General features: G+C 38.6%; 1 protein-coding gene across 2 annotated transcripts in view; it reads right to left on the reverse strand.

Moving 5' to 3' along the window:
- The window catches only part of Atp13a5 (ATPase 13A5), a 100,940-nt gene that overhangs the window by 11,043 nt on the left and 64,251 nt on the right, over positions 1-25,646 (reverse strand). For both annotated transcript variants that reach the window (XM_070029846.1, XM_070029845.1), the window contains exons 18-26: positions 21,768-21,892; positions 20,878-21,041; positions 18,254-18,379; positions 16,202-16,281; positions 13,947-13,989; positions 11,428-11,537; positions 7,007-7,103; positions 4,892-4,964; positions 658-832 (exon numbers count right to left, since the gene is read on the reverse strand). In XM_070029846.1, the coding sequence (XP_069885947.1) occupies positions 658-832; positions 4,892-4,964; positions 7,007-7,103; positions 11,428-11,537; positions 13,947-13,989; positions 16,202-16,281; positions 18,254-18,379; positions 20,878-21,041; positions 21,768-21,892 (993 nt within the window). The remainder of the gene's footprint in view (positions 1-657; positions 833-4,891; positions 4,965-7,006; positions 7,104-11,427; positions 11,538-13,946; positions 13,990-16,201; positions 16,282-18,253; positions 18,380-20,877; positions 21,042-21,767; positions 21,893-25,646) is intronic.

Here is a 25,646-nt window from a genome sequence, read left to right on the forward strand (position 1 = left end):
TTGAAAATGAATGGAATTATTTGTTCCCAATGATACTTGTTGAACTGGAGTCTAAATGAGAGTCTTAAACATCATTTTGTAGTTTTCAGTCTGTGTTTCACTGAGTTTGGTGGCTCCAAGGACTTTAGATTCCAGTGGAGAGAGGGGAATTTATACATGTCCCATTTAAAAAGAGTATTTTCTTTTGTGGTGAAGAAATCTTCCTGAGGGAAAAAGGAGCTTGATAATCTACCTTTATGTTTGAAGAAATTAAAGCCTAAGGAGTTGAAGAGACTTGTGGTATGTAGAATGTTTCAGTGTTTCAATGTTTCAATGCTGTCATGCCATCAACTAGTATTTTGACAGTCACTTGAAAACTACAAAACAATTTAGGCAAGTATCTCTTTTATGTCTGTATCAAGTCCTAACAAACTATGGTTCCAATGCTAAGTCCAACTCACCACCTGATTTTATAAATAAAGTTTTATGGAACACAGCCATACCCATTTACCTACATTGTGCCTATTTTGTGTATCATTTTCTAGTTCAGGAACTTCTCCTATTTACTCATAATTTATGTTTCATAAGCTGGTGACATAATTTTTTAAACTCAAAATATTAAGATATGTCCTAAAGCCAAGTTGGGCGATATACTTAAAACGAAGAAGATGAACTCACCTGTATCGGTAGACCTCACAATACCAAGGCTGTTGCTTCACAGAGAGAAATGCACACACTTGCACAATGCCAGTGAAACAAGTATTCAAAAAGATGGAGAGCAACAGAGGAGGAGAAAGAAGTTGTCCTGCTGGACGATACGGTGCCAGCTTCGGGTAGGCATGAGTCCAGCTCACTGAAAGGTAAGTGCAGTTTTCCCTTTACAACTTTATTACATAAATGATATAAGTGCATATTGCCATGGACCTTGTGTTAGGATTCAGTTGGCATAAACATAAAGCCTATGTTTATGTTTACATGAACACATTAGCTAATTGTGTATTTTGCCTATAGTAATGGGTATTACTACTAGGAGCATTGATCTCATCCATGATTTGATTTCATCTTCGGAGCAAAAAGTAATAAGCTACAAAGTTCTTAGACTAATATTTTAACCAGACATTTGGTGCTAATCCTTTTCCTATAACCAGACTAAGCAGAGATGGTATTTAAAAGAGAGAGATGGGTTTCCACGTGGGTGAAGACCCATTAATATTACCTCTTATTGATGATGGAAAAGTGAAGAACTGGAATGAGGGGAATAAGAGCCTACAAGCCCTCACTTTTCACCATTCCACCATTATGCTCTAAGCACTTCAATGTGCCAGTCACTGGGGTCAGTGCTAGAAGGGTGTTCTGCTCCTTTCTAAATCAACAGGACTACTACAGCTACAGGACCACTACATCCCATCCCGCTGGGAAGAAAAAAAAAAGCCTAAACAATCTTACTTCTTGATAATAGTGTTAAGACATTATTAGGCCATGTTTATTGGCACACATCTAATCCTAACCACTTAGGAAGCAGAGGTAATAGGATTCCAAAGCCAACCTGGGAAATGTTAATACAAAACCCTATATGAAAACTAAAAGCAAAAGAGCCAAAGCTGTGACTCAAGAGACCCTTAATTCATTGCATTTTTATCTTAGTATTTTTTTGATAAATTAAAAGAATTAGAAATAATGAGAAATTAAAAATGATATATAATTTTTAAAAAGATGACTACATCTTACTTAAACACTACATATCCTAATAAGCCCTAGGAAGTAAAATGTATTCAAGTTCTTAAGACATAACAGGAAAGACATGGAGATGTGAGGAGAGATCTGTATTATAGATATGTTTCAGTCCTTGTCCTTATATGTGTCACCTCTACCTTTTCATGGTTTCTTTGTTGCAAAGAAAAAACTAGAATTATATACTTAGGTTTATGTTCATACTTGTAGGGGCAGAGGGCTAGGGAAATGGTATCTATTTCAGGATAACAAAGCTCAAAAGTTGGTCTTCTGTTTTGCCAATGTATGTTCTAAGGGTAAATTCTAGTTTACTCACGTGAACTCTGATTTCTAGTTATCATGTGTAGGATGAGAATGTTGCAATGTTTCAGGTGATACATAAAGGCCCTTCAAACTCATTCTTTCTGAAGCTTTATGTAGCTCAGACTTACGGATCCAGTAATATTACTGTTGTCCCACCAGGGTGCTGGGCTAAAGGTTGGGGGAGGGGTAGAGTGTACATGGACAGAAAAGATAGATCATTTTTCCCCTCAAAATTTCCAGAAGACAATACAGGGAAACTGTGTATTATAGAATTTGGTGGGTCTTTTCCTCCACTCCTTGAGATACATCCTTTTTCATAAGGGTCCCTGACAATTCACACTAATAAGATGACTGATTGTGGATCTGAGAGAATCTATGAATGTCACAAGAATGGTTTGGGTATGCCTCAAAGAGAAACTGTGTGATTTGTATTTGGAAAATTTGAGCTATATATAGCCTGACTTCCAATAGTGGAGGGCTAGGGATGGGGTACAAACTTGTAGCCCATGATTTAGTCACTCACGCTTACACAATAAGATCTCAATAACTCTAAACCTTGAAACTCCAATGAGCTTCTCTGGTTTATGATACTCTGCACATTGTCATAGACCCTGTAAAGGAAAGTCTTCCTGACTCTACAAGGAAAAGAAAAGGAAAGCCTCCTTTGGTATTCTTTTAAGACTTTACCTTGTATGTGTCTCTTTTTGACTGTTTTCTGACTTGTATACTCTTGCTATAACTAAAATTGTAATAGTAAGTCTAGCATTTCCCTAGTTCTGTGAATTGCTGCAGCACTCATTGAAACCAAGGGGAGTGGGAACCTTTATATTTATAACCACCCATTTATTTGCTCCAGGTGGCATACGGACCCCCAAACTTGTGGCTGGTAGCTGAAGAAACATCATCTTGTGGGGCTGGGAAGGTGGCTCAGTGGTAGAGCACTTGCCTTGCATGCCTGAGACCCTGGGTTCGATTCCTCAGCACCACATAAGCAAAAAGAAAAAAAAAAAGCTGGAAGTGGCGCTGTAGCTCAAGTGGTAGAGCGCTAGCCTTGAGCTGAAGAGCTGAGGGACAGTACCCAGGCCCAGAGTTCAGGCCCCACTACTGGACCCAAAAAAAAAGAGAATCATTAAAGTCGTTACTTAAAAAAAAAGAAAGAAAGAAACATCATCCTGTGACGTTTGGTTTAACTCTGGGTAGTATTGAGCACACAAAGAAGGGGCGCACAAGGTGGACTGAGGACAGGGATAAAGAGTAACCAAGCACCTAGATCATAGAAACCACTGGCTTCAGTGCTTGGAGTTCTCTCTGCATCCCACTAGCCATGATGGAATGTGGTTTGCAGACTTCATAAAGAAGCTGTGAGATCAGGTCTAGTGGCACACCCCTGTGATCCCACCTACTTGGGAGGTAGAAGTAAAGATTGCTAGCTGAGGTCAGTGCAGACAAAAGTGAGAAACCCTATTGGAGAAATAAACTAATAGCAAATAACCTGGAAGCACAATTATGAAGCATGAGGCCCTGAATTTCATCTCTAGGAAAAGACTGAAGTAGCCACACCCTCATGGGGATCAACTCCAGAACTTGTTATCCTGACCAAGTGTGCAAAAGCTCAGAAAAAGTTGCTCGAAGTCACATACCAATTCAGAAGCAACACTAGGCCAGTGTGCCATGTTTTCTAATAATGCTATCCTACCTGAATCCATTCCATTCTGATTCTTCTCTAGTGCTCACTGAGTTACCTAGTCTTCTAACAGTAGAGAGGGGACAGGTACAGCATGAGGTCATTCAATTCATTGTGAGTGTTTACTAAGGTCTGGGCTATGAAGTTTTCTACAGGAGTCTCATTGTACCTGACCCTCAGAACACTATGAGGACACTTCTCATGAGGAAAATTTTAATGTCTTAAATTATTTATGAAAGGTCAGAGATTAAGAGAGATGGAAGAGGGTCATGGCCTTGACGTTTGGGCCACGGACTTTGCCTCCAAGCTTCTGTCTACTAGCTTAGGTTTTGGAACCTCCTGGAGTTCCTTTTTCTTTTTAGCACTGTAACCAACAAATCATAAAAATTGCTTTAAAATATCCAACATTATGGAAGAAATATCATTTATTCGAGATTATCCAGCCATGTAAACATTCATATATGTAGAAAAGTATTTAATGGGCTATGAATAGACATTTCCATTCTAATAACCAAAATTGATATTACTGATCACTCAGATACTGCTAAGTTTTGTCATTGGGTTGCTATAATAAAATTTCAATATCAGTATTTTAAGATGCTACATGAAATTCCAAGGTTATTAATTTCTTGCATTGTCTGCTATTCTGTTATTTTTTCCTAACCTCCTGCTGTTGAACAAAGAAAAGAAGGTGACAGCACCATTCATTTTCTGTGTTCTCCCTTGAGGTAGACACCTTTTTCACTTATTAAAAGTTAGTATCAGACTCTGAGTTCCTTGATCAGAAATGCTTTATCAGTGTCATCTCAAAGGAAGGAAATGAACAATAGCTGCTCTAAGCCACACCTTACTTTTGAGAAGATTCAACTATAAGAAAACATTAGCATTTGTTCTCACATGTCAAAGACTTAGCAGAAATCTAGTTTCATGTCAATGTGAGGCATGGCTGAGTAATGGGAAGTGGCTTTTGGGTTAAAAAATCCTTTTCAGATTTTCACTTCACAAACTATAAAGGATTCAGACTATGTCAATAAGGTTTCTGTTATTGGGATATGTTACCACTAATCTAAGCTCAACTCACTTCCACAAATATTACTTTCAAAAAAATCATAGGCTATCAAGTTCTTATTTGTGTATTTCTAGAATCTCACACACAAGTATGACCCGGAAGGTTTGATTTGCTAAAATGCTTACTTGTCAGACAGACCATCAAAGTAATAACCATATCTTGCACGAGATACTGATAATTCCCAAAGATTTGTAGTTGCTATAAAAGAAAAAAAATAAATGTTAAATGTGGTTTCTATCTGCATATTTATTATTCCCAACACTCATTTTTCTTTTTTTTTTTTTTTGCCAGTCCTGGAGCTTAGAACTCTGGGCCTGGGCACTGATGTGAACTCTTTTATTGCTCAAGGTTGGCACTCAACCACTTGAAACACAGCACCACTTCTGGATTTTTCTGTGATTAACTAGAGATAATTTATATAGATTAACTAGACTTGCCTAGGTTGGAAACCATGATCCATCTCACTGGAAGGAATGAGACTGGATCAGTATATGCCAGAATTTACTGCGTTTCATATCATCAATGAGTCAGTCAGACTGGTACCATCTTTCTATCAGTCAGATTAATCTGATAGTTGTCGTTGCAACTTGGGCTGTTGAGTTCTCAATATAAGATATTGAGGCCTAAAAGTTCTTTCAGGAACTTTAGGCTTAAAATTTAAACTCAAGGCCTCAGCTTATTTAAATAGAGTTGTTCTCCATCCTTATCCATGGGTTGGGTCTGCAGCATAGCTTTCTGGGAACCAGTTAATGTTCACAAAATGAACAAGGAGCCTTCCCTAATCAAGCTCATTGCCAACTTTGTAAATAACTGAATAGACACAGAACTTAACTTTCAAGCTCACACTTACAGACTTGAAGTATTTAGGCATAAATGTCAAATCACTACTCTTTAGGAAGTCATCGTCTATAACATCTTTTGAATCTAGCTACCTTTATTAGCTCATATCCACTGACCGAGCTCTAAACTATATCCTGGCTCTGAGAATATTATATATATATATATATATATATATATATATATATATATATATAAGGATTTATACATGTACAAACTATGGCTGACCTCTTAAAGGATGAAACTAAGGCCCAGTTATTTCTGGGTTGTTGTCTAACCATCAGAGTGAATGAGTTCTGAATGGACTAGGTTCTACCCATATTCCTGAACACTTAAGTTCTGCTTCAACTTTTATGGAAAACTGCAAGGCCTATCCCAACTGTTATCTCTTTTATTTCTCCTATCCTCTCTTCTTCTTTTCCCATAAAAGTGGTAAAATTATGTATATGCAGAAAGAGACAGAATAGGGAGACTTTTTCAACATAGTTTTAGTTTTCATTCTAAGATCAGCTTTCCTACCACCCTGAAGGAGATAGTAGCAGCCCACCAGTTCAGCTTCCCAGAGGCAGGGGGTAGATGTTGGCTAAGGGAAAGACCTAATATTGGTCTTGGATGGATGCAGCACTTGAATTCAGGTTACCTGACTCAGTCTAGATCTTATTTCTCCTCACCTGGCCTCTTTATAGCCCCCTGTGTATGGCCTTAGGTGATAATCCACAGGATGCTCTAATCTGTGGTCCTCTCGTGCATCTTTTCACCTTCCCTTACCCCCTCCCCTATCCCCATCAAAAGCAGTGAAATATCTTTTTCCCTATAGTTGTCTTACCCTATTGAAACATTTCACTGTAGAGAAGGCTATGCTTGGACTAATGAAAATTACTTTCAATCTTTATAAAGTTCTAATTCTTAATAGATTCATAATTTAAGCATCTCTTTTCAGCGCCAAAGAACTGCTAAGTCTTTGCTCATTCTATAAGTTTTGGATAGGTTTGTGAGCAAAGCTCCAGTATGGAAGATTTGCAGAATTATAATGATTTAAAATTGAATCCAAAAACTTCTCTCTTTTTTAAATCTCTTCTTAGTCCTTTGCCAAAATTATTCCACAGATGAAGACTGATCCACTTCCTGCTGAGTTATATTTAGGATGCTCTGATGATCTCTTCATACTCAAAGAAAAAGGAACTCAAAGAGGGCAAAAATCCCAACACCCTAGAAAACTGATCCACATCTACTTATTTCTAGTTTCATATTTCATGTACCATTTTACCAGGTTCCTAAGTTTGTAGGCACCATTTTGGGAAATATTATTTATTTATAAAACACTGAATCTTCTGTGGCGGGGACGGGGGGTATACCTCTAAAGAAAAAACCAAGGTTGTAAAAGAAATGATTTTGATTCATACCCAGTAAAGCAGTAAAATTCCAACACCCTGTATTATGCCATACATGGTCAAATACTTAAAGATTCCAAAGGACGAAACCAGAGCAGCTCGGCCCTCTCTGTTCAAAATAAATTATAAAAAATTAGTCACACATACTAGTTAAAATAAATCATATAATTTAGTTGTATACATTAAAAATTATGAAGTCTATATTTCAAAAAATTTACATAGTTTATGTGTATTTTATATTTAAAAACAGTTTGATACTGTTAAATATAATTTTTTGTTATTATTAAGATGTTTTAAAGAGAGTTTTTCATTTCCTGTCAGGTAATGAGTACATAAAACAGCTTGATTTTAATACCCTATTCAAATGCATTGATTTATTACTGATTCATGCTCCCTTATTTACCAAGTCACTGATTCATTCTCTCAGTTACTCTTTCATTCATTCATTCATACTGTCCTTAATCATTACTTCCATCCTTGATTCTTTAACCCCACCTATCCCCTCAAATGACTTTGTGTTTATTTTCACATATGTACATTGACTATTATGGCTGTAATTGCCTACCTTTTCTCTCTTCTTTCATCTGCCTTCCTTTGGAAATCCCTCCTCCTACCAACAAAACATGCTACAGCTTCCTAGTATTTATTTTGTTAAACTGTAAGTTAGTTGTTCAAAAGGGTTATATCACTGGAATTCTCCTCTGTGTATGCCATACTTTCATCATTACATCCCCATTGATTCTTGACTCACTTTTATTTAGGTCTTATGAGATACCAGCTACACTGGGAATCACAAAGAATGTAAAATGTATCAAGCAGTAATTTCCATGAAATAAGATCACCATATATTATAAACACACTGCAACATTATGATAAGGTGCAAATTGCCAAACGTTGACTTGATTATGACTTCTAACAACCTCTGCTTTCTGGGAAATTGTGAGTTCTAGAGGTTCTTAGATGCATAAAGCTAAAGAATGGGAGCTTTCAAATTTTAAGTGGCGTGGATGTGATTAATATTTGAGATAGATAGGTTTGCTGATTTTGATATTTCAGGAAGAACCTGGGGCAGTCATCTAAGCTGGGGTAGAGATCAAAAGATCCAGGCTGCTGGTAAAAAAAAAAACAAAAAACAAAAAAAAACCCAAAAAACAAAAACCACAGCTCAGAAAGTAGATATTCCTCTTTTTTAAAAAAAAATTCTATTTGAGCTGTTATCCTTCAACTGAGCTCTGCCGCAGGATGGATCATAGCAGACCAAGAGACGGCAACGTGAAGAAGCAACACCTGATGGTTCTGCAGTCTCTTCTGCTCAGAGAGGAACAAATCCTCATGGGAGAGACCGCGTCAGTCCTGTTTTTAATTTCCAGCAGGTGACACGGACACTCGTTCTGCTCCAGGACTTTTCTTAACCAAATAGAGACATGAAACTATTAACCACTTTGCCTCAGGCAAGATGAGAAGATGAAGGGTAAGAAATAGACTGGGATGCTCAGGCAGATGTTTTCCATGAGGCGGTGAGGTGCTACCATTTGTTTCTGACACAGAACTGAGCAGGAAAAAATTTTTTTTAAAAAAGCTGAGAAGAAGCCTGGATTGTTTTCCCAAGTCTGACATAAATATTATGATTCTAGCCTTATTCTGTAATTATACATAATTCCAGAAAAATGAAAACACCCAGATTCAAAAGAAAGTGAAATTAAAAAAATTATGTACACAATAAGGAATGTTTGCATGGGACTCTACAATTACTCAGCTCTTAATGATTATGAATTTTAAGTAGCTCACGCGTTTATTCACATATTAGCTAATATCCTTCTAATGTGATGTGCCCAGCTTAGTGATAGGGCATTATGATTGCTAAAAAAATAATGAATTAGATACAGTTCTTATCCTAAATAACCTGAACTATAAAAATTAGTGAATAATGTATCAAAGGATAAAAATGAAAAATGCAAATGTGGATGTATGCATCTAAAAACACATTATCGCTTAGACCCTTCTCCCGATTCCTCCCCCACCCCAGTGCACTTTCTCAGGAATAAGAACTGTCAAGGATCATAAAAGGTAAAATGAGCTTAACAGAGCTGAATCATATCTAATTCTTATGAAGCTGTGAAGTATAAAAGCAAACAATTTCTACCCTGAAGTCTTCCTCTACCATCTGCCACCAGAGACATTTTACATCATGACTTGTATTCTAAACAGCATTTGGCATTCAGAAATTAATTGGGCTACATGCATGAAGAACAGCATCTGATGTTCAAGTACCAACGCATTTTAGATGGGTGAGGTAGCCTCCTTGTATCACTATCCAGGAGGTCAGGCTTTCTACAAGAGCTAATTCACACATGCTCTCCATCTTAACCCACATGGCTCTCATCTAAGAAAGATCCCTGCCAGCTGGGCTAAGTGGCTTCCATGCCACAATCTGAAACGGCCACCCTGTTTGTAAATAAGGAGCTTTCCCCTCTCCCCACCTAGAATTCACTCCTGCGTTCTGTTTACACCAATCCTATTTATCTTTCCAGACCCATGAAAATTTTGTTCATGGTTTGAGTTCTGAAACTCAACTGGAATATTTACTGTATTGTCTGGATGTTCATTTACGTAGAGAAAATTCATGAGGTACATCTCATCATACAACAGGTATAAAATTCTTTGTCTTGTATGGATCTGCATACACACATATACACACATACTAGAATTTAACTCATTCAATGAAGACTGCACTCTTCTTTGACACAGAGAACAACATTTACAAAGAACTGCATGATTTATATTCATGATGGGTATCACATTATTGATGCTATCATTGTATTAAGCCAAGGTTAAGCCAACAGGAATGTAGCCAAAATCTTAGAGAGGTTCGGCAATGACAAATCAGTAAAGTATTAGCCTCTTTGTGCACTCTGCATTCTCAGTCTTGTCAAGAAACATTAGTCCTTACTGCTGTGGGATAACACATGTGATGAGTCAAAATTACTTTGAGCTTCTGAATATCCATGCTTGACTTAAAGGACCAAATTTTCCTGAAAATCAGGGCCTGTGGCACCTGGCACCGGAGGCTCATGCCTATAATCCTAGCTACTCAGGAGGCTGAAATCTGAGGATCACAATTCAAAATCAGCCCAGGCAGGACAGTCCATGAGACTCATCGCCAATAAACCACTAGAAAACTGGAAGTGGTGCTGTGGCTCAAGCGGTAGAGCTCTCGCCTTGAGCTGGAGAGCTGAGGGACAGCATCCAACTCCAGAGTTCAAGCCCCACAACTGACCTCCCCAAAAAAATCAGGGCCTGTGGAGTTGATAAGAGGTGCTACTCTGAAGATAGAAGATGTAAGGATGTGTTAGGTTGAAGAAGAACATGGGTACAGAGTCAATGGAAATGTGTAAAGCTGCCTTGTCTGAAGTCATGAAATTTCAGGTTGGACATTTTCCTTAAAGTAAGTAAGTTGTTGGTCCTGATGGACCAAGGGACATGCTAGAGAGTTACAGGGTTGTCATTTGGGGATAAACCTCAAAGTTTGGTGATGACTTCCATAACACTGACTACATATATGTCTGGAAGTTACCCCCAAGTGCTTAGTAGACAATGAGAAACAGATTTATGAACAAAAGTACAAAACCTACTGTTTCATTTGTAATTTCATTTAAGATATAAATAAAGATCAGATCAGAAATAAAGTGTTGGAGAAAATAAACAGGGAAAATGAACTGCTCTTCCTTCCTTCCGTTGCCTAACCAATCATACTATCTTTTATGTCAACATTTTGAATATTCATAAACTTCCATTTTGGAGCCATACAACAGTATTTGGATAAACTAGTATTGTCCCCTTTTGGCTTTCTAACTCATCCAAAATAGCTGGGAGACATATTCCAGCAAGTATCCAGTATATGAAGTAAAGAGACAAGAAATGCAAACAGGTTTTAAATATCAAATGTCCACATGACAAACCCACCTATTTTTGGGGGTGGGGGTCCGGTCTTGGGGCCTGGGCGCGACACCTTAGCTCTTCAGCTCAAGGCTAGTGAGCCACTTGAGCCACAGCGCCACTTCCGGCTTTTTTTCTTTTTGCTTAAGTGGTACTGGGGAATCGAACCCAGGACCTCAGGCATGCAAGGCAAGCGCTCTACCACTAAGCCACCTTCCCAGCCCAAACCCACCTATTTTTAAGGGTCAATCAGTAAAAGATCATGTGTGTGTGTGTGTGTGTGTGTGTGTGTGTGTGTGTGTGTGTGTGTGTGTGTGTAACTTAGTATTTTCAAACAGCACTAATTGTACCTCAATTTAGTGCTCTATCAGCATTTTTGCCCACATCTCTATCATGGCATTTATGACTTTAACTTATAGTAGAAGTCTGTCCGTCTCCTCAGTCAGATGATGAGCCTGCTGGCCCCAAGGGGAAAAGGGAGGGGAAGTGGCGCTTACCTGATGAGGTGAGGCACACACTCAATGTTGGCTATTTTTGAGGTGAAAGGAGATGCCACTGATGCTTCTTGCTCTGACAGCGAGATGCCTGCATGAGCCATTTTCAGAGCCTGGAATGATTGATCCATGTCAACTCATGATGGCTCACTCCAGATTCTGACTACTCAAATACTAATACACTGTCCATCACATCATTGAGTTGTACCTGGAAATATTTTCTGGGTCTCTAGTTATGCTGTTCTTTAACCTGGTATCTCCTCCCTTTCCTGACCCACAAAGTTACCAATTAAAGAGACATCAATTAAACAGTGAATCATGTTTGCACATATGTGTGTATGTGTGTGCATGCATGCACATGCATCTCTAGGCAGCCCCATGTTCTGTGTGGAAAGAAGATGTCATAAGGAAATATAAGTACTACTTCAAAAGCCTTTTAAAAGTGACAGAATTCAGATGGATTTTGGCTGCGGACCTTCACCATCTCAGCTCTTACATTTAGAAGGCCATGAAAAATGAGGAAAAGAGCTTAATTCCCACCTTCTACTCTACCTGGACCAGCCAACCACTTAAGTGTTAGGATAAAGTAGGAGGCACACAGCAATATCAGTAGATGAGAGACTGGGTTCCACTTATGCTGAACTGTGCTGTCCCACAGCAGTAAGAACTAATGTTTCTTGACAAGACTGAGAACGCAGAAAAAGACTGGTCAATAATCAGGCCAAAGGGCTCCTAATCCTATAAGAAATGTGTGAGCATGAAATGAGATTTGTATTTATGAAGTTCTGTATAATACAAAAGTACCTAGTACCACAGATGATATATACTAGATACAAGTTCAATAAGTATTCAAATATTTCCTCCTTCCTCTTTTCCCCCTAAGTGTATTGTATCTCTGTTAGGTAATGTAGAGTCATATACCATATGTTAGGGTTGTTTTCATGTATACTTCTTTCTTCTATCAAGAGTTCTATAAACTCTTGGGGGAACAGAGACTTATTTTTAGCATTTGTTCTCTTTGTTTTATTTTGAACTCTACATAATTATTAAGAATTGATATTTATTCTACTTTTCAACAACAGACTAAGATCTAGTTTCTACTCATGAAGAATAAGGCAAAAGTATGACCAAAAATTTTCACAGAACTTTGGAGCAAATATGTAAGAGGAAAGTAAAATACCTAGATCTTAAAATATTTAATATGCTTTGGGGTTACAAAGCAATCCTCCTCCTCCTCCTCCTTCCCTCCTCTTCCTTTCTCCTCCTCTTCCTCCTCCTCCTCCTTCTTCTTCACTGGTCCTAGAACTTGAGCTTCTTTTGCTCAAGGCTAGCATTCTACCATTTGACCCACAGAGCTACTCTTGGCTTTTTCCAAGTAGGCTATTGGAGATAAAAGTCTTATGCACTTTACTGCCAGGGTTGGCTTCAAATTTCCATCATCACATTTCAGCCTCCTGAGTAGCTAGGATTACCCATGTGAGCTGCCAGCATCCTTTTGTTCTTTGTTTTTTCTTTAATTTCATTTTTAATATTGTGGGTCACCCCTCTCTCAAGGTAGGCAAGTGCTCTATCACTGAGTTACATATACCCACCTTCTTCATGCAGTATCACACAATTAGCTACTAAAAATTCCTTTATATATGTAATCCTCAAGATAAACTCTTGTTTCAACAACATCTTTAAAACTCACAATATGAAACACATACTTTCCTTCTGTCACGTATGAGAAATAATCTGAGAATCACTCGGCTTTGTTATAGGCTTTGTTATAGTATGTAATGGCAAAATAGCTCAGTCACGATTTCAGTGAGTGCTTTTGGTGAAGCTAAAGTTAAATATGAACCTCAGAGGGGAAGTTTGATGGAAATAAGTAAAATTTACATGTAATTCAAAACTGTAATCCATTTTTAACTTTTCCTTCACTTAGCCTGGCTTCAGTGGCTCACACCTATAATCTTAGCTACTCAGGAAGCTGAGATCTGAGAATCACAGTTCAAAGCCTGCTCTGGGAAGGAAAGTCTGTGAGATTCTTACCTCTAATTAACCACCAAGAAGCCAGAAGTAGAGCTGTGGAACTCTGAGCATTGAGCAAAAAAGCTCAGGAAAATGAATGCTCAGGCCCTGAGTTCAAGCCCCAAGACTAGTACCTAAAGACAAAAACAAAAACAAAAACCCCTCTTTTCCTTCACTAAGACTTTATCAGGTATATACTTTCATTTTATTATTGGTAACACAAACTATTTAAACCAGGTAATGTTGTAAAGTCTCTACTAGGTCTGAAATGTGGGAGTCTGAGTAGCACCTCTTCGTTGTTCCAGGAGTTTCCAGAAAACAGCTGAGTAATTCACCTTAATCTATCTCCCTCCACCCCTCACTCATAGTCAGATAGAGATGAACACATACACAACAAAATGAAGAAATGTTTGCTGGAAGGAGGATGAAGAGACTGACTCAGAGAACTTGGGAGTGTTCAAGGGGTCACTGAGGAACTATCTATGACAGCAGAAGTTATTTCTACTCACCCCACAGTCATTGGCTCCATCTCCACACATGCCCACATAATAACTGCAGGGGAAAGGATATGGAAAATGAATGGTATGACCATACCTTCGCATCATTTCTATCACAACTAACTCATAGGTAATGTGTGTATGGGTGTGTAAGTGTACGCTGAACATACATGCGATCATGCTGAAGGAAAATTACTTGGACAGACATAGTCCCAGAAGAGGAAAGGCCATTGCATTATTTAAATTGTTTCGATCAATCACACTGAAATGGTAGTGATATTGCCAAGGTCATCAGCCAAAACAGTGATGACACACATCAGAACGTGTCCTCTTTCACACAACCTAATACAGAGCTCATCCCCTAACCTGGCTGAATTCTGGTCGCTGATGAGGGTTTAGAGGTCATAAATTTCTATGAGAAACATTGGAGATATAATTTAGAAGACAAAACTAGAGGCAAGTACCCATACTCCTACTGCAGCTCAGAGTGACAATGAAATAATATGCCTCCATCCAAAGCAGTCAGATGTGCTAGCATTTTATATGTACAGGAGTAAAACTTAGAGCTGCTGTCAGAAAAGGAATTTCAGGCACCTTCTATTATTACTAGAATTGATTGGTTATAACACAATAAAGAATTCAGTGACATTTTCCCGAAATCTGATAAAACAATGAAATCAACTAAGGGATGAATATCAGGTTCTTACTGCTGGTTGGGCCAAAAACAAAGACTCTTTTGTAGATCAGATTGGTCAAATGCATATGGTTCAGTCTGATATTGGGCTGAAATATTGGGCTGGATTTGGTATTGGGATAATGTTGGATGGAAATCACCCTATAAGCATATGTACACGTATGTCATCACAGTGCCCATACGAGCTGAGAATGGCTTCCATCCTTCATACGTAATGCATGTATCTGATCTCTGTATCACTCGAATGTCCTTGCCTCTTCTGGTATTCCCTGATTTCAGAAAAAGAATCTGCACAGCCTTATGCACAACATAGATGATAAAACCAGGAAGAAGAAGATGGAGAAATTGAAATGACAGCTTACTCTCAGATAGCATGTGCTTTCCTGAGTTAATTTTGCTTTAGGGACAAAATTTCTCAGGTATTTGAGACATGTGAGTGAATAGGTCACTTTAGATACTGGTCATTTTCCCAGTGGGAAAGCATTATGGGAGCTATTAGGTTGTATTTGACTCTCCCAATTTGTCCTAGTACTCATAAGCAATCATCCAGCGTTTCACTACTCTGTTGTTGTTGTTGTTTTAAATTGCAGTCCAGAAACCGTAAAACTCACAGAAGGCAAAAAGCTGATCTAGTCTCAACAACAAAAAAACTGTTTCTCTCTGATGTAACTTGGCATCTATGTTTTTGAGTGAGATAAGAAAGGACACCGCTATTACAGAGATGCCACTTCACTTCTTGCCAAGAAGGCTAGAAAATTGCTCACCTATCATCTAATGATTCATCCTAGTAGTCACTCCTACACACTCCCATTTTTTCCATGCTAAACTATAAAACTCTTTCCCATCATTTCTTTCCTTCACATTTAAGCAGGAGACCTTCTACAGGATGCTCTTTGAGTACCAAATGGATGCTACAGCAGTGTAGGCAGCTTTAAAATGACCCTCAGTGGTCTGTGGCATCCTGCAATTTATTATCAGTGTGAAATCCACTCTCTTGAATGTAGGTTGGACCTGATGATTTGCCTTTAATGACGAGAAGACAGGAAAACTGATGGGATGTCACTTCTGAGATTAGGATATAGAAAGCAACAATGTCCACCTCTCTGGGTCTCTTTCTTTGTGTCTCTGTCTCTCTAAATACTTCTCTGTGTCTGTTCTCTCTATCAGTCTCTGTCTCTATATTTCTTTTTTGCTTAACCTCATGTAAGCCAATAGTGACATTATGCAAGTTCCCTTTGTGAAATGGGTCATGTCTCAAAGAACTAAGAATGGCTTCTTCCAACCATCAATGAAATATGGAGGTTCTTAGTTCAAAGGTCCACGAAGAGGTAAATCTATCCAGCAACATGAGAGTGATTCTGGTGGTAACGTCAAAGCCTTGAAATGATTACATTCCTGGCCAACACCTGATTGCATCCTTTGAGACCCAGACTTTAACTGAGCCATACCTGGAGTCCTAACCTACAGTTACATAAAAGTGATAAATAATGTTCTAAGCCTCTAAGGACTGGAAGAATTTGTTACACAGCAATAGATAACAGATACATTTTTCCTTTCATGCCATACCACCTACTTTAATTTCTGAAATTCTTCAACAAGGCTTGATTTCTGCCCAGGAGACATTCTTGCAAAAATAGTTCCATTTACCAGAATCTAAAGAGAAAAATAACCATTGCCATATGATTGGTACCCAAGAACATTTTTAAAATAAAAATCCTGAAAACCCATTCCTGGTCTCTGATTTAATATAGCACTAGGAGGTATGTCATTAGAGCTGATGTCAGGAAGGGGAATAAAGGAATTTAATGCTTTAATATAAAACTTTCACTTTAAGCCTTCTATCACAACTCTATTACATTTTTGCAGACCATTTTTTCTAGCTGGGGTGACCTCTAATTAATAATAATAACTAAGAAGCAGCACATAGGGATAAAAATACTTAAGGAAATTCAGCTCTTTTTATTACCTACTGTCTGTCTCCACAGTTCCAGCAAGGCAGAGAAAATAACCATAGGAAAAAAGTTATATTAAGCGAAGCAAGCCAGACCCAAAGAGACATAAGTTGCATGGTTTCCCTCATTTGTTATAACTAGAAAGTACTTATAAACATACAAGTAAACACATTGAATGGTAAAAGGCAAAAAAGTATATTTGGACATGATAAATCATACAGGACTCTAGACATTCACACAATGAGACCAAAGAAGAGATACTCTTCAGAGGAGATCACAAAGGTTCAATTGTAGCTATGGGCATATGATCATATAAAATGATGTTTATCTAAATGCGATCCAAGAAATAGAAACAGGAGGTTCTATGTTTCTTGTTTTTTCTTCTCCTTTGTCACTGTTTTTGATTTCTGTACCTTTTGTCTTATATCTGTTTTGGAGGTGGGGTAAGAGGGATCCCAGAAAAGGCGGAATAAATGGTGAACAAATGCATCAGGGTTACCCTCTAGACACTATGTTGAAAATGGGGGAGGGAGTTGGGGGGAAAACTGGGAGAAAAGGAGGGAAGAGGTGAAACTGTTCAACTGTTTAACTCCTCTGTATATCACCTTTACAATAACAATAAAATTAAGTTTAAAAATTTTTAAGGAAAATAGTGATAGACCAGAAGTTGAGAAATAAGTTCTGATATTAGCTGTGCAAGCCTCAGGAAAATGACTTAGCCTATCTGAGTCTCAACTTCCCATCTGGAGAAAAAAAAAAAGAGCTTGCTATAAGCCTTTCAAGTCCAGATTTGTTGGTCCCTGACTGGCAAGTTGACCATTTTTTTCAGGCCTTGCTAAAAAATAGTTGCTGTCCTCAGCTTTTGCTCCATTTATCTTTTCCACATTGACAGCACAACCCTGCACAGCACTATTTTAAACTAGGACACACAGAGGACAAGATAACAAATGAGGTTGAAAATAAACCACAGGGCCTTTGTTTCCTCCTGCTGTAATTTAAGAATCCAGACAGGCGGGGAATGGAGATCAGGCTGACATGAGCTGGTGGCTTTCAAAGAGGCTGACCCATAAAACAGGAAATACTTTTGGAATGATCTGGAAGTTCTCCAAAGTGGAGAGGGAATGAGGGAGGGCAGCCGAGACTGGATTGAAAACAGGGGTGAGAAGCTGGATCAGAACACAAATTCTGAAGGGTGGCCCTGAGTATGCACTGAGCCAGGTTAGTATAGGTAGAATCAGGAGCTTTCTGTGTGAGCAGTGACTTTTTTTTCCTTTATAATTTTTTATTTACATTTGGTTGTGTTGGGGATCAAACTCAGGACCTTGTACGTGGTAAGTGCTTTATCACTGCACACCTCCCCAACCCATAATTTGCTTATTTACATATGCTAAGTACAGTAGTCTGACTCACTTTGCATACCTTCTGGTATCCAAGGCAAAGTAGCAAAGGATCTCTACATTAGGACTCAGAGATTATCTCAAGAAGTTATAACAAGTTCGACATGAGCCGGGAATTCATTCTACCAAAGGTATCTTGCAAGCGAGCAGTGACTTTTTAGGTATGCTTCCTAACTAACACAGTCTCAGCTGAACATCATCTTCATTGTTCTCTTCCTCTCCGTGCCTCACTAATTTGAAGAGCAAAACAAAACACTTCCCTTCTCGAGTACTTACTTTGAGAAGCAAGCTGTAGAAATGCTGAAAAAGCACCTGATAGGTCTTCCCACTCATTGCAAAATGGTAATGGCTCCCTCTTTCTCCTTCAGGTATGGAACTGTTTCCAAGCGGAATGTAGGCTTCCTAAAATCGAGAAAGAATCATTTCTACATTAGCTATCAAGGACTGTCTCTGCTTTCCTGTGTTGTCTCCTGGAGGAAAATGTGTTCATTTCTCATTGCAAAGTGAAGGGCAGCAAATACAGAATGTGTTACTTGGCTTGGAGCTTTGTTCTCCAGGAAGAGCATTCTCAGAATGCACCCCATATTATATGAATGCATGATACTTACACCTCATGGGTCCTTTCTTAGGAGATAAATCCTTACCAACTAGGAATAGATTACAAGAAAGAGCAGGAAGCATATTTCTACTTCATCCCTCTCCTCACACAGCCTTATGTTTGCGGAGATCTCTTACATTCATTTGTTCAGTTTCTTCACTGGAAAGTAGCTGACTCCTTTTCCAAATGTCTAGGTCCTTTCTGTACCTGATCCCTATCTTTTGTTATGACCCTATTGAAGCAGGTGACCCTGAATGAAGATGATGTTGCCCAGATCTTCTTCTTCTTTTTTTTTTGGGGGGGGGGTCCGGTCGTGGGGCCTGAACTCTGGGCCTGGGCACTGTCCTGGGCTCTTCAGCTCAAGGCTAGCACTCTACCACTTGAGCCACAGTGCCACTTCCGGCTTTTTTTCTTTTTGCTAATGTGGTGCTGAGGAATCGAACCCAGCCTCATGCATGCAAGACAAGCACTCTACCACTGAGCCACCTTCCCAGCCCTGCCCAGATCTTCTTCTACATCATTGCTATTCCTGCTCCTAACCCCCTCCCCCCATTCCTGCCACCTGTCAGTGTTCCCTTTTTCTGTGTTCCAGGCCCACTTAGCTTCTAGCAGCAAAGGAAGCTTCTGATGATGTCAATGCATGTACAGCCTCCACACCTGACCAGTTAATGGTTTTTCATGCAACATTTCTCAGAGAGCCTTACATTTTTGTAGGACTCTGAATTCAAGTACTATAGGAGATGAGAATATTCCCTTCTTTAGAGAAAAATCAAGACCATGTATGGTGGTTCATGCCCGGGAATTCTAGCTAATCTAGAAGAAGAGATCTGGATAATTGTGATTCATAACCAGCCTGGACCAAAAAATTAGCAAGGCTCCATCTCAATCTGTCGTCCAGGTATGGTGGCATACACATGATACATACTGCAAAACAACTAAGAAAGGGCATTTAATAAAGCACTCCACCGGACATAAGGACAGGAGTATCTTTTACTTGTACTAGGAAGGTAGGAAGTGGAAGTATAGAAAGCCAGAGAGGAGGAAGAAACCTAAGACCATGAAGTAACTTCCTCCAATGATAACCTAAATTTCACCAAACATATTAAACCCCTGAGTGAGGTGAGGGCTGTTCGCTAGTTTGTTAAATTCCTGAGTTCTGAGTCTGAGGTCTAAAAGGCCAGGCAACACATATTGATGGAGAAGCAAGTGAGCGCACAAGGAAAATAGCAGCAGAAGGATGAAAGGAGAGAGAGGGAGGGATAGAGAGAGCTATCATCATTTACATCCTATGTGGTTGAAGGGGCAGGGCCATTTTGTACAGTTGTGCAGTTGGTATGGTGCACAAATGTCTACTCTACACTCCACAATCTGAAAGGCTGCTCAGCCTGAAGCAAGGGAGCATTTCTGTAATTCCTCACCAGGAGGCCTCTCTCTTTGAAGTCACACAAAAGCATCAGTGCTACATTTAGTGATGGGATGTCAAGCTCTGGCCATTCTCGTCATATGAAAGAGCTCTCTGTTCTAAGTGCACAGGATGACTGCTGGCTAAAGACACCCACCACCTGTCAGCGTTGTGTCAAAGACACAGTGTAAACAAAATGCCCATGAATTTTTGGTAGGAAACAGACCTGAGTCTGGTTTCTGCTGTACAACTCATCAGTTTATGTGATTCTATTTTCTTTTCTTTTCTTTTTTGTTGGTTGTGGAGCTTGAACTTAGGGCCTAGGTGCTGCCCCTGAGCTCTTTTGCCCAAGGCTAGCCCTCTACCACTTTGAGCCCCAGCACCACTTCCAGTTTTCTGGTGGTTAATTGGAGATAATAGTCTCATGGGCTTTCCTGACTGGGCTGGCTTTGAACCACAATTTTCAGATCTCAGCCTCCTGAGTAGCTAAGATTACAGGTGTAAGCCACCAGTGCCTGGATTTGATTCTATTTTCTTGTATGTGTTCTGAACAATTAGCCTAACTGCATAGGGTTTTGTAAAGATCAAATAGTAATTACATAGGTATAAATCAGACATAACAACACATGGGAACCCCTGGAAAAAGGGGATGATAACATCTCTTCCACTCCAGGGATTCTGAGTTGTTTGGTAAAGCCTGCATTCAGAAGCTTGGACGACAGCAACTGCACTACACATCCAGGACTGAGTTGTGCTCAGAGATGCTTTGCAAACTATAGCCCTCTGGACAGATGTGAGAATTATTACTGCAATGACTTCTACAGCTGAACCAGCTGTGCTGTACCAGGGCCATATGCCACCAGTGCAGGCCTAGAAAAAGGGGCTTCTATATTTGCTCACATTCTTCTTCCCAGGTCCAGTCTCTTGGTTCTCTACCAGCTGCCAAGACACAGATGCAGGAACATGCTCTTCTGGCTCATTGGCTTCCACAGTGATGACTTGACTGCCTGGAGGAATCATTTCGGAATTCTTTGCAACAGTAATGGCTGTTTGAAGATTGTCACCTGAGATACAAAGAAATTTTGGCCTTGTTTTAGATACAAATCTAGCAACAACCAGTACCGAGTTGCCTCCTTACCACCTTTCTTTATGATCTTTGGGGATATTTATTGCTCCCTGGTTTGTTTTATAACCATTTATCTTCTCTTCCCCCCACCCCAAACTGCCTCTAGTGGGTAAACACTAAGTTCACAATACTTAGCCTTGTTTCCAGCCCGCAGTGAATGTGCATGTAAGCTCTTCACAACTGACTGACTAGTCTTGAGGAAACAGATAGTGCTTAGTAGCAACCATAATCAAATTCTCCAGTCTGATAGCATAAGGCCATCCTTGAAATCTGGGACACTTAGAGCCAGACCATGCTTGGGTTTGCAGAACACATATGTCATGCCTGGCTTTTATGCCCTGGGGACCATCAATCAGAGCTCACATCCTTCACATAGAAGTCTTATTGGGACTTTCTATGACAGCACATCATCTGTCCTCATGTTTAAACATTCACCATGAGCCTCCTGATACTCTGCAGTTCCTCACAAAGAGTAATGGACATTATACAGAGAGAATGAGATATGGACCCTGCCTGCAGAGCTCCTGGACCAGTTACACAGGGCTGCTGACCACAAGGAACAAATTGGACATCAGAGTACCTTCTTTTCTGACTCAGTTGCAGTGACTCGTTCAGCACATTATATCCAGGATAAAGTTGGATTGTCATTCCTCTAGAAACAAACCTGTAACCATTATGGTCCTGATGTGGGCCTCACTCAGCTCCTTTAAGACCGGTTTGGTTTCCTTTTTCAAACGATTCTCCATAATGAGAAGTCCCAGAAATGTTAACTCAGACTCCACTTTCTCCCTTTGGATTCAGGAGAAAATCAATATTAAAGCATAATTACTTAGTCTCAGGAGTTGATTTGCTTATCTCTTCTATGTCCACTGTAACATTATTCCCAAAAGCCAACCTATGGAAACAGCTCAATTATTTTTCTTTCTTTATTTCCATTGAACTTCATTTCCATTGAACAACTTCCCATTTCCTTCCTCCACTAGTTCTTGATAATCACCATTTTATACTCTACTTCTAAGAGCTTGATTACTTGAGACATTTTCATATAAATGGGATTGTGTAGTACTTTTTCCTCTTCCCACTGGTTTATTTCACTTAGCCTGATGTTCTTAAGTTTGTCCATATTGTCTCCAATAGCAAGATTTTCTTACTTTTTTCATTTTTTAATTGTCAAGGTGGTATACAGAGGATTTTCTCACTTTTTAAGTCTAAATAATATTTCATTTCATGTATATACTACAGTTTCTTGAGCTATTCATCCATTGATGGATATTAAGGTCATCTCCCTTTCTTTGCCATTGTGAATAAAGCTGTAAAGAACATTGAAGTATAGTAAACACCTCATTGAAACCTTGATTTCAATTCTTTCGGTTGTATTGCTGGACATGGAATTATGAGGTAGCTGGATTATATGGTTATTAATTTAACCATCTGAAGACTAACCACACAATTTTCCAGAGCAGTTGCATTATTTTACATTCCTCTATTTTCTCACCAACACTTTAATCATCATGGGTGAGCTTGTTATGGTTTTGATTTGCATTGTACTCATGATGAGTAAAGCTGTCTTATATGGAGAAGGTCTATGCAGGTCCTTTGCCCATTTTATTTTTTAAGGTTTTTTTATTGTAAAAATAGTGTACAGAGGGGTTACAGTTACGTGAGTAAGGTAATGAGTACATTTCCTATTGAGCGCTGTTACTTCCTCCTTTGTTTTTCCCCTCCCATCCCTTCTCTCCCTACCTCCCAAACTTCTCCCTTCCCGCAAATTGTCGTTTGTTTTCTACATAGTGTCTTGTACATCTCATTGTTACAATGGGTCAACCTGAATCCTTGTTCCAGCATTTTGTTATTTCCCTTCCCCTCCCCAAATTAGAAAAAATACAAGATGCAGGGCACCGACATCAAATACAGTAAAAACAGGGGTTATACCGTGGGGGAAGAACATATAAGAGAAACAAAAAATCACATAGTACATTTTAGATACATTAAAAACAATAACAAGAAAGAAAAAACAACAACAACAAGTTGTGTCCCTACCTTGGGGTTCATTTCACTTAACATCATCTTATATGGTAATATGTACATAGCTTTTGAACTTTTTTGTTTGTCCTCAACTTATACTAGTTATTGCAAATAAGGGAAACCATGAGACCTATGTTTCTTTGGGCCTGACTTACTTCCTTACTTCACTTAATATAATTTTTTCCAAGTCTTTGCATTTCCTAACAAATGAGGCAATGTCATTCTTTCTGATGGAGGCATATAATTCCATTGTATATACATATACATATATATATATATATATATATATATATCACATTTTCTTGATCCATTCATCTACTGGGGGGCATCTGGGTTGGTTCCATATCTTAGCTATGGCAAATAATGCTGAGATAAACATAGTTGTGCTGGTACCTTAGTATGGCTTTGTTTGTAATCATTTGGGTAAATGCCCAAAAGTGGGATTGCTAGTCATAGGGGAGCTCTATGTGGAGTTTTGAGGAACCTCCATACTGCTTCCAAAGTGGTTGAGCAAGTTTACAACAATGCAGTAGGCTTCCCTTTTGGCCACATCCCCTCCAGCATCTGTTGTAACTGGGGTGAGGTGGATTCTCAATGTTGTTTTTATTTGCATTTCTTTTATGGCTAGAGAAATTGAGCATTTCTGCCCACTTTAAATCAGACTTTTTATTCTTTTGCTATTTAATCATATTACTCATATAATATTAATTACTTATCATACACATGGCTTGCAAATATTTTCTCCCACCCGTAGGTTGTTGTCTTATTCTGTTGATTGTTTCCTTTGCTCTGCAGAAAAGTTTTATAGTTTAGTGTTCATATACAAAAGATACAGCATATGTAAAAGGGAAAGATTTCTGATTACCAGTTGGAAATGGAAAACACTTAAACATAAACTGGAAACTGTGAACCTCCTAGAAGAAACATAGGGTTTTAAAAATTATATTTAAGTAGTTATACAAAAGAGTTGACATTAACAAAGCAGTTCGTGAAGTAATTTATGCTGATCAATGTCACCCCTTTCCACATTTTCACCCATCCTTCCCAATTAACCCTTCCTTCCCTCTTCTTAATTTTGTAATATTTGATTCTTAACTACATTCTCCTCCTCTTCTGCTCTTCATCTGTCCATCTTTTTCCCCTCAACTCCATCACACCCTTTTGAGTACTCACTTTTTGGTGTTTTATGTTGGGGAACTGGCCTTTGCCTTCTTAAGGAATTACACTATTTGAGCTCTCCCTTGAAGCTACCATAGTTATGTTAATGTATTTGTATATACTTGCACTCAGTCAACATATTTACTTACAAGTATATAAGCTAAATCTATCTTCCACATACAAGGAAAAACAATTTTGGCAATGATTCTCTTAGATGTGACACCAGAAGCTCAGGCAATGAAATAAAAAATAGACAAAGGTTTTTATTTCTGTTTTACAACTCTTTCATTCCCTGCTTTGGGCATTTTGTCACTTTGACACTCCACCACACTGCCAGTCTAACAGTGGCATGGTGGCATGGGTAAGCACAGTTACTGTTCCAGGTACAGCTCTGTCTCCAAGGGCTGTGTATCTTGCTCTCTCCTTTCACTCAGATCCCTGCTCAAATCTCTCTCCACAATCTTGCCTTCTGTCATTTCCCCACTAAAACCATTTAAGACTTGACAATTACCTAATGCTTTGTAGATTTTCTTTATTACCTATTTCCCCTGATTGATATAAAATTCTTAAGGACAAGAAGTTTATTTTAATCACTTCTGAATGAACCCACAACTTCCTTGAACATCTAATACACTAGACCAATGGAAGGGGTTGACATTTAATGAAATATTTCTTTTGTTTTTTTAATCTAGAGTGATTTTTTTGGCCTAAGAATCTCAATAAACTCTTTTAATTCTCTCTTTGTCACTCTAATTTTAAAGATATGTTTTCTGTTCCTGATTGGAAAACTTTGTTAAATATAATTTGAGAATAATACACTTCAAAACTCTTATCTCTACTGTTTGAAAATAGAAACTAAATCGCATACATGATGTGCTCCTTGTGTCATCTGAAAGAAAAGGGTGATAGTTGGAAATCTAGCATATTTGATCATTTTCTTATTTTAATAATAATATCTATTTTACTATTAGTTCTCACATGAGAACAGAGCCTCATAGCTATGTGGCAGGGTTGATTCCTATGCTCTATTACTAGCTATGTAAATTTTTTCTTCACACAGGACCTTAACATTTACTATTCAAATCGGTGCTTAATAAATTACAAAATCCCATGTGTTTGGGACTTTGCTTGTTCAATAACAACCAAAGCCTAGAATACTGAATCTGTGTGTATTTTAAAATGAGCTTTGTGATTGCATATCAAAGACTAATGTCATGACTGGAAGGTTGATTAGAAATCATCTAACTCCACAGTTTTCAAATGGTGAACCAGGCACAGAATAAGGAGAAAGATTTGTGATTATCTTACATTTAATAATATTGAACTACAGATCTCTGTATCTTATCTGAAGGAGCCAATT

The sequence above is a fragment of the Dipodomys merriami genome, unplaced genomic scaffold, assembly GCF_024711535.1.
Source record: "Dipodomys merriami isolate MVZ:Mamm:240054 unplaced genomic scaffold, mDipMer1.0.p SCAF_2, whole genome shotgun sequence".
Classification (NCBI taxonomy): domain Eukaryota; kingdom Metazoa; phylum Chordata; class Mammalia; order Rodentia; family Heteromyidae; genus Dipodomys; species Dipodomys merriami.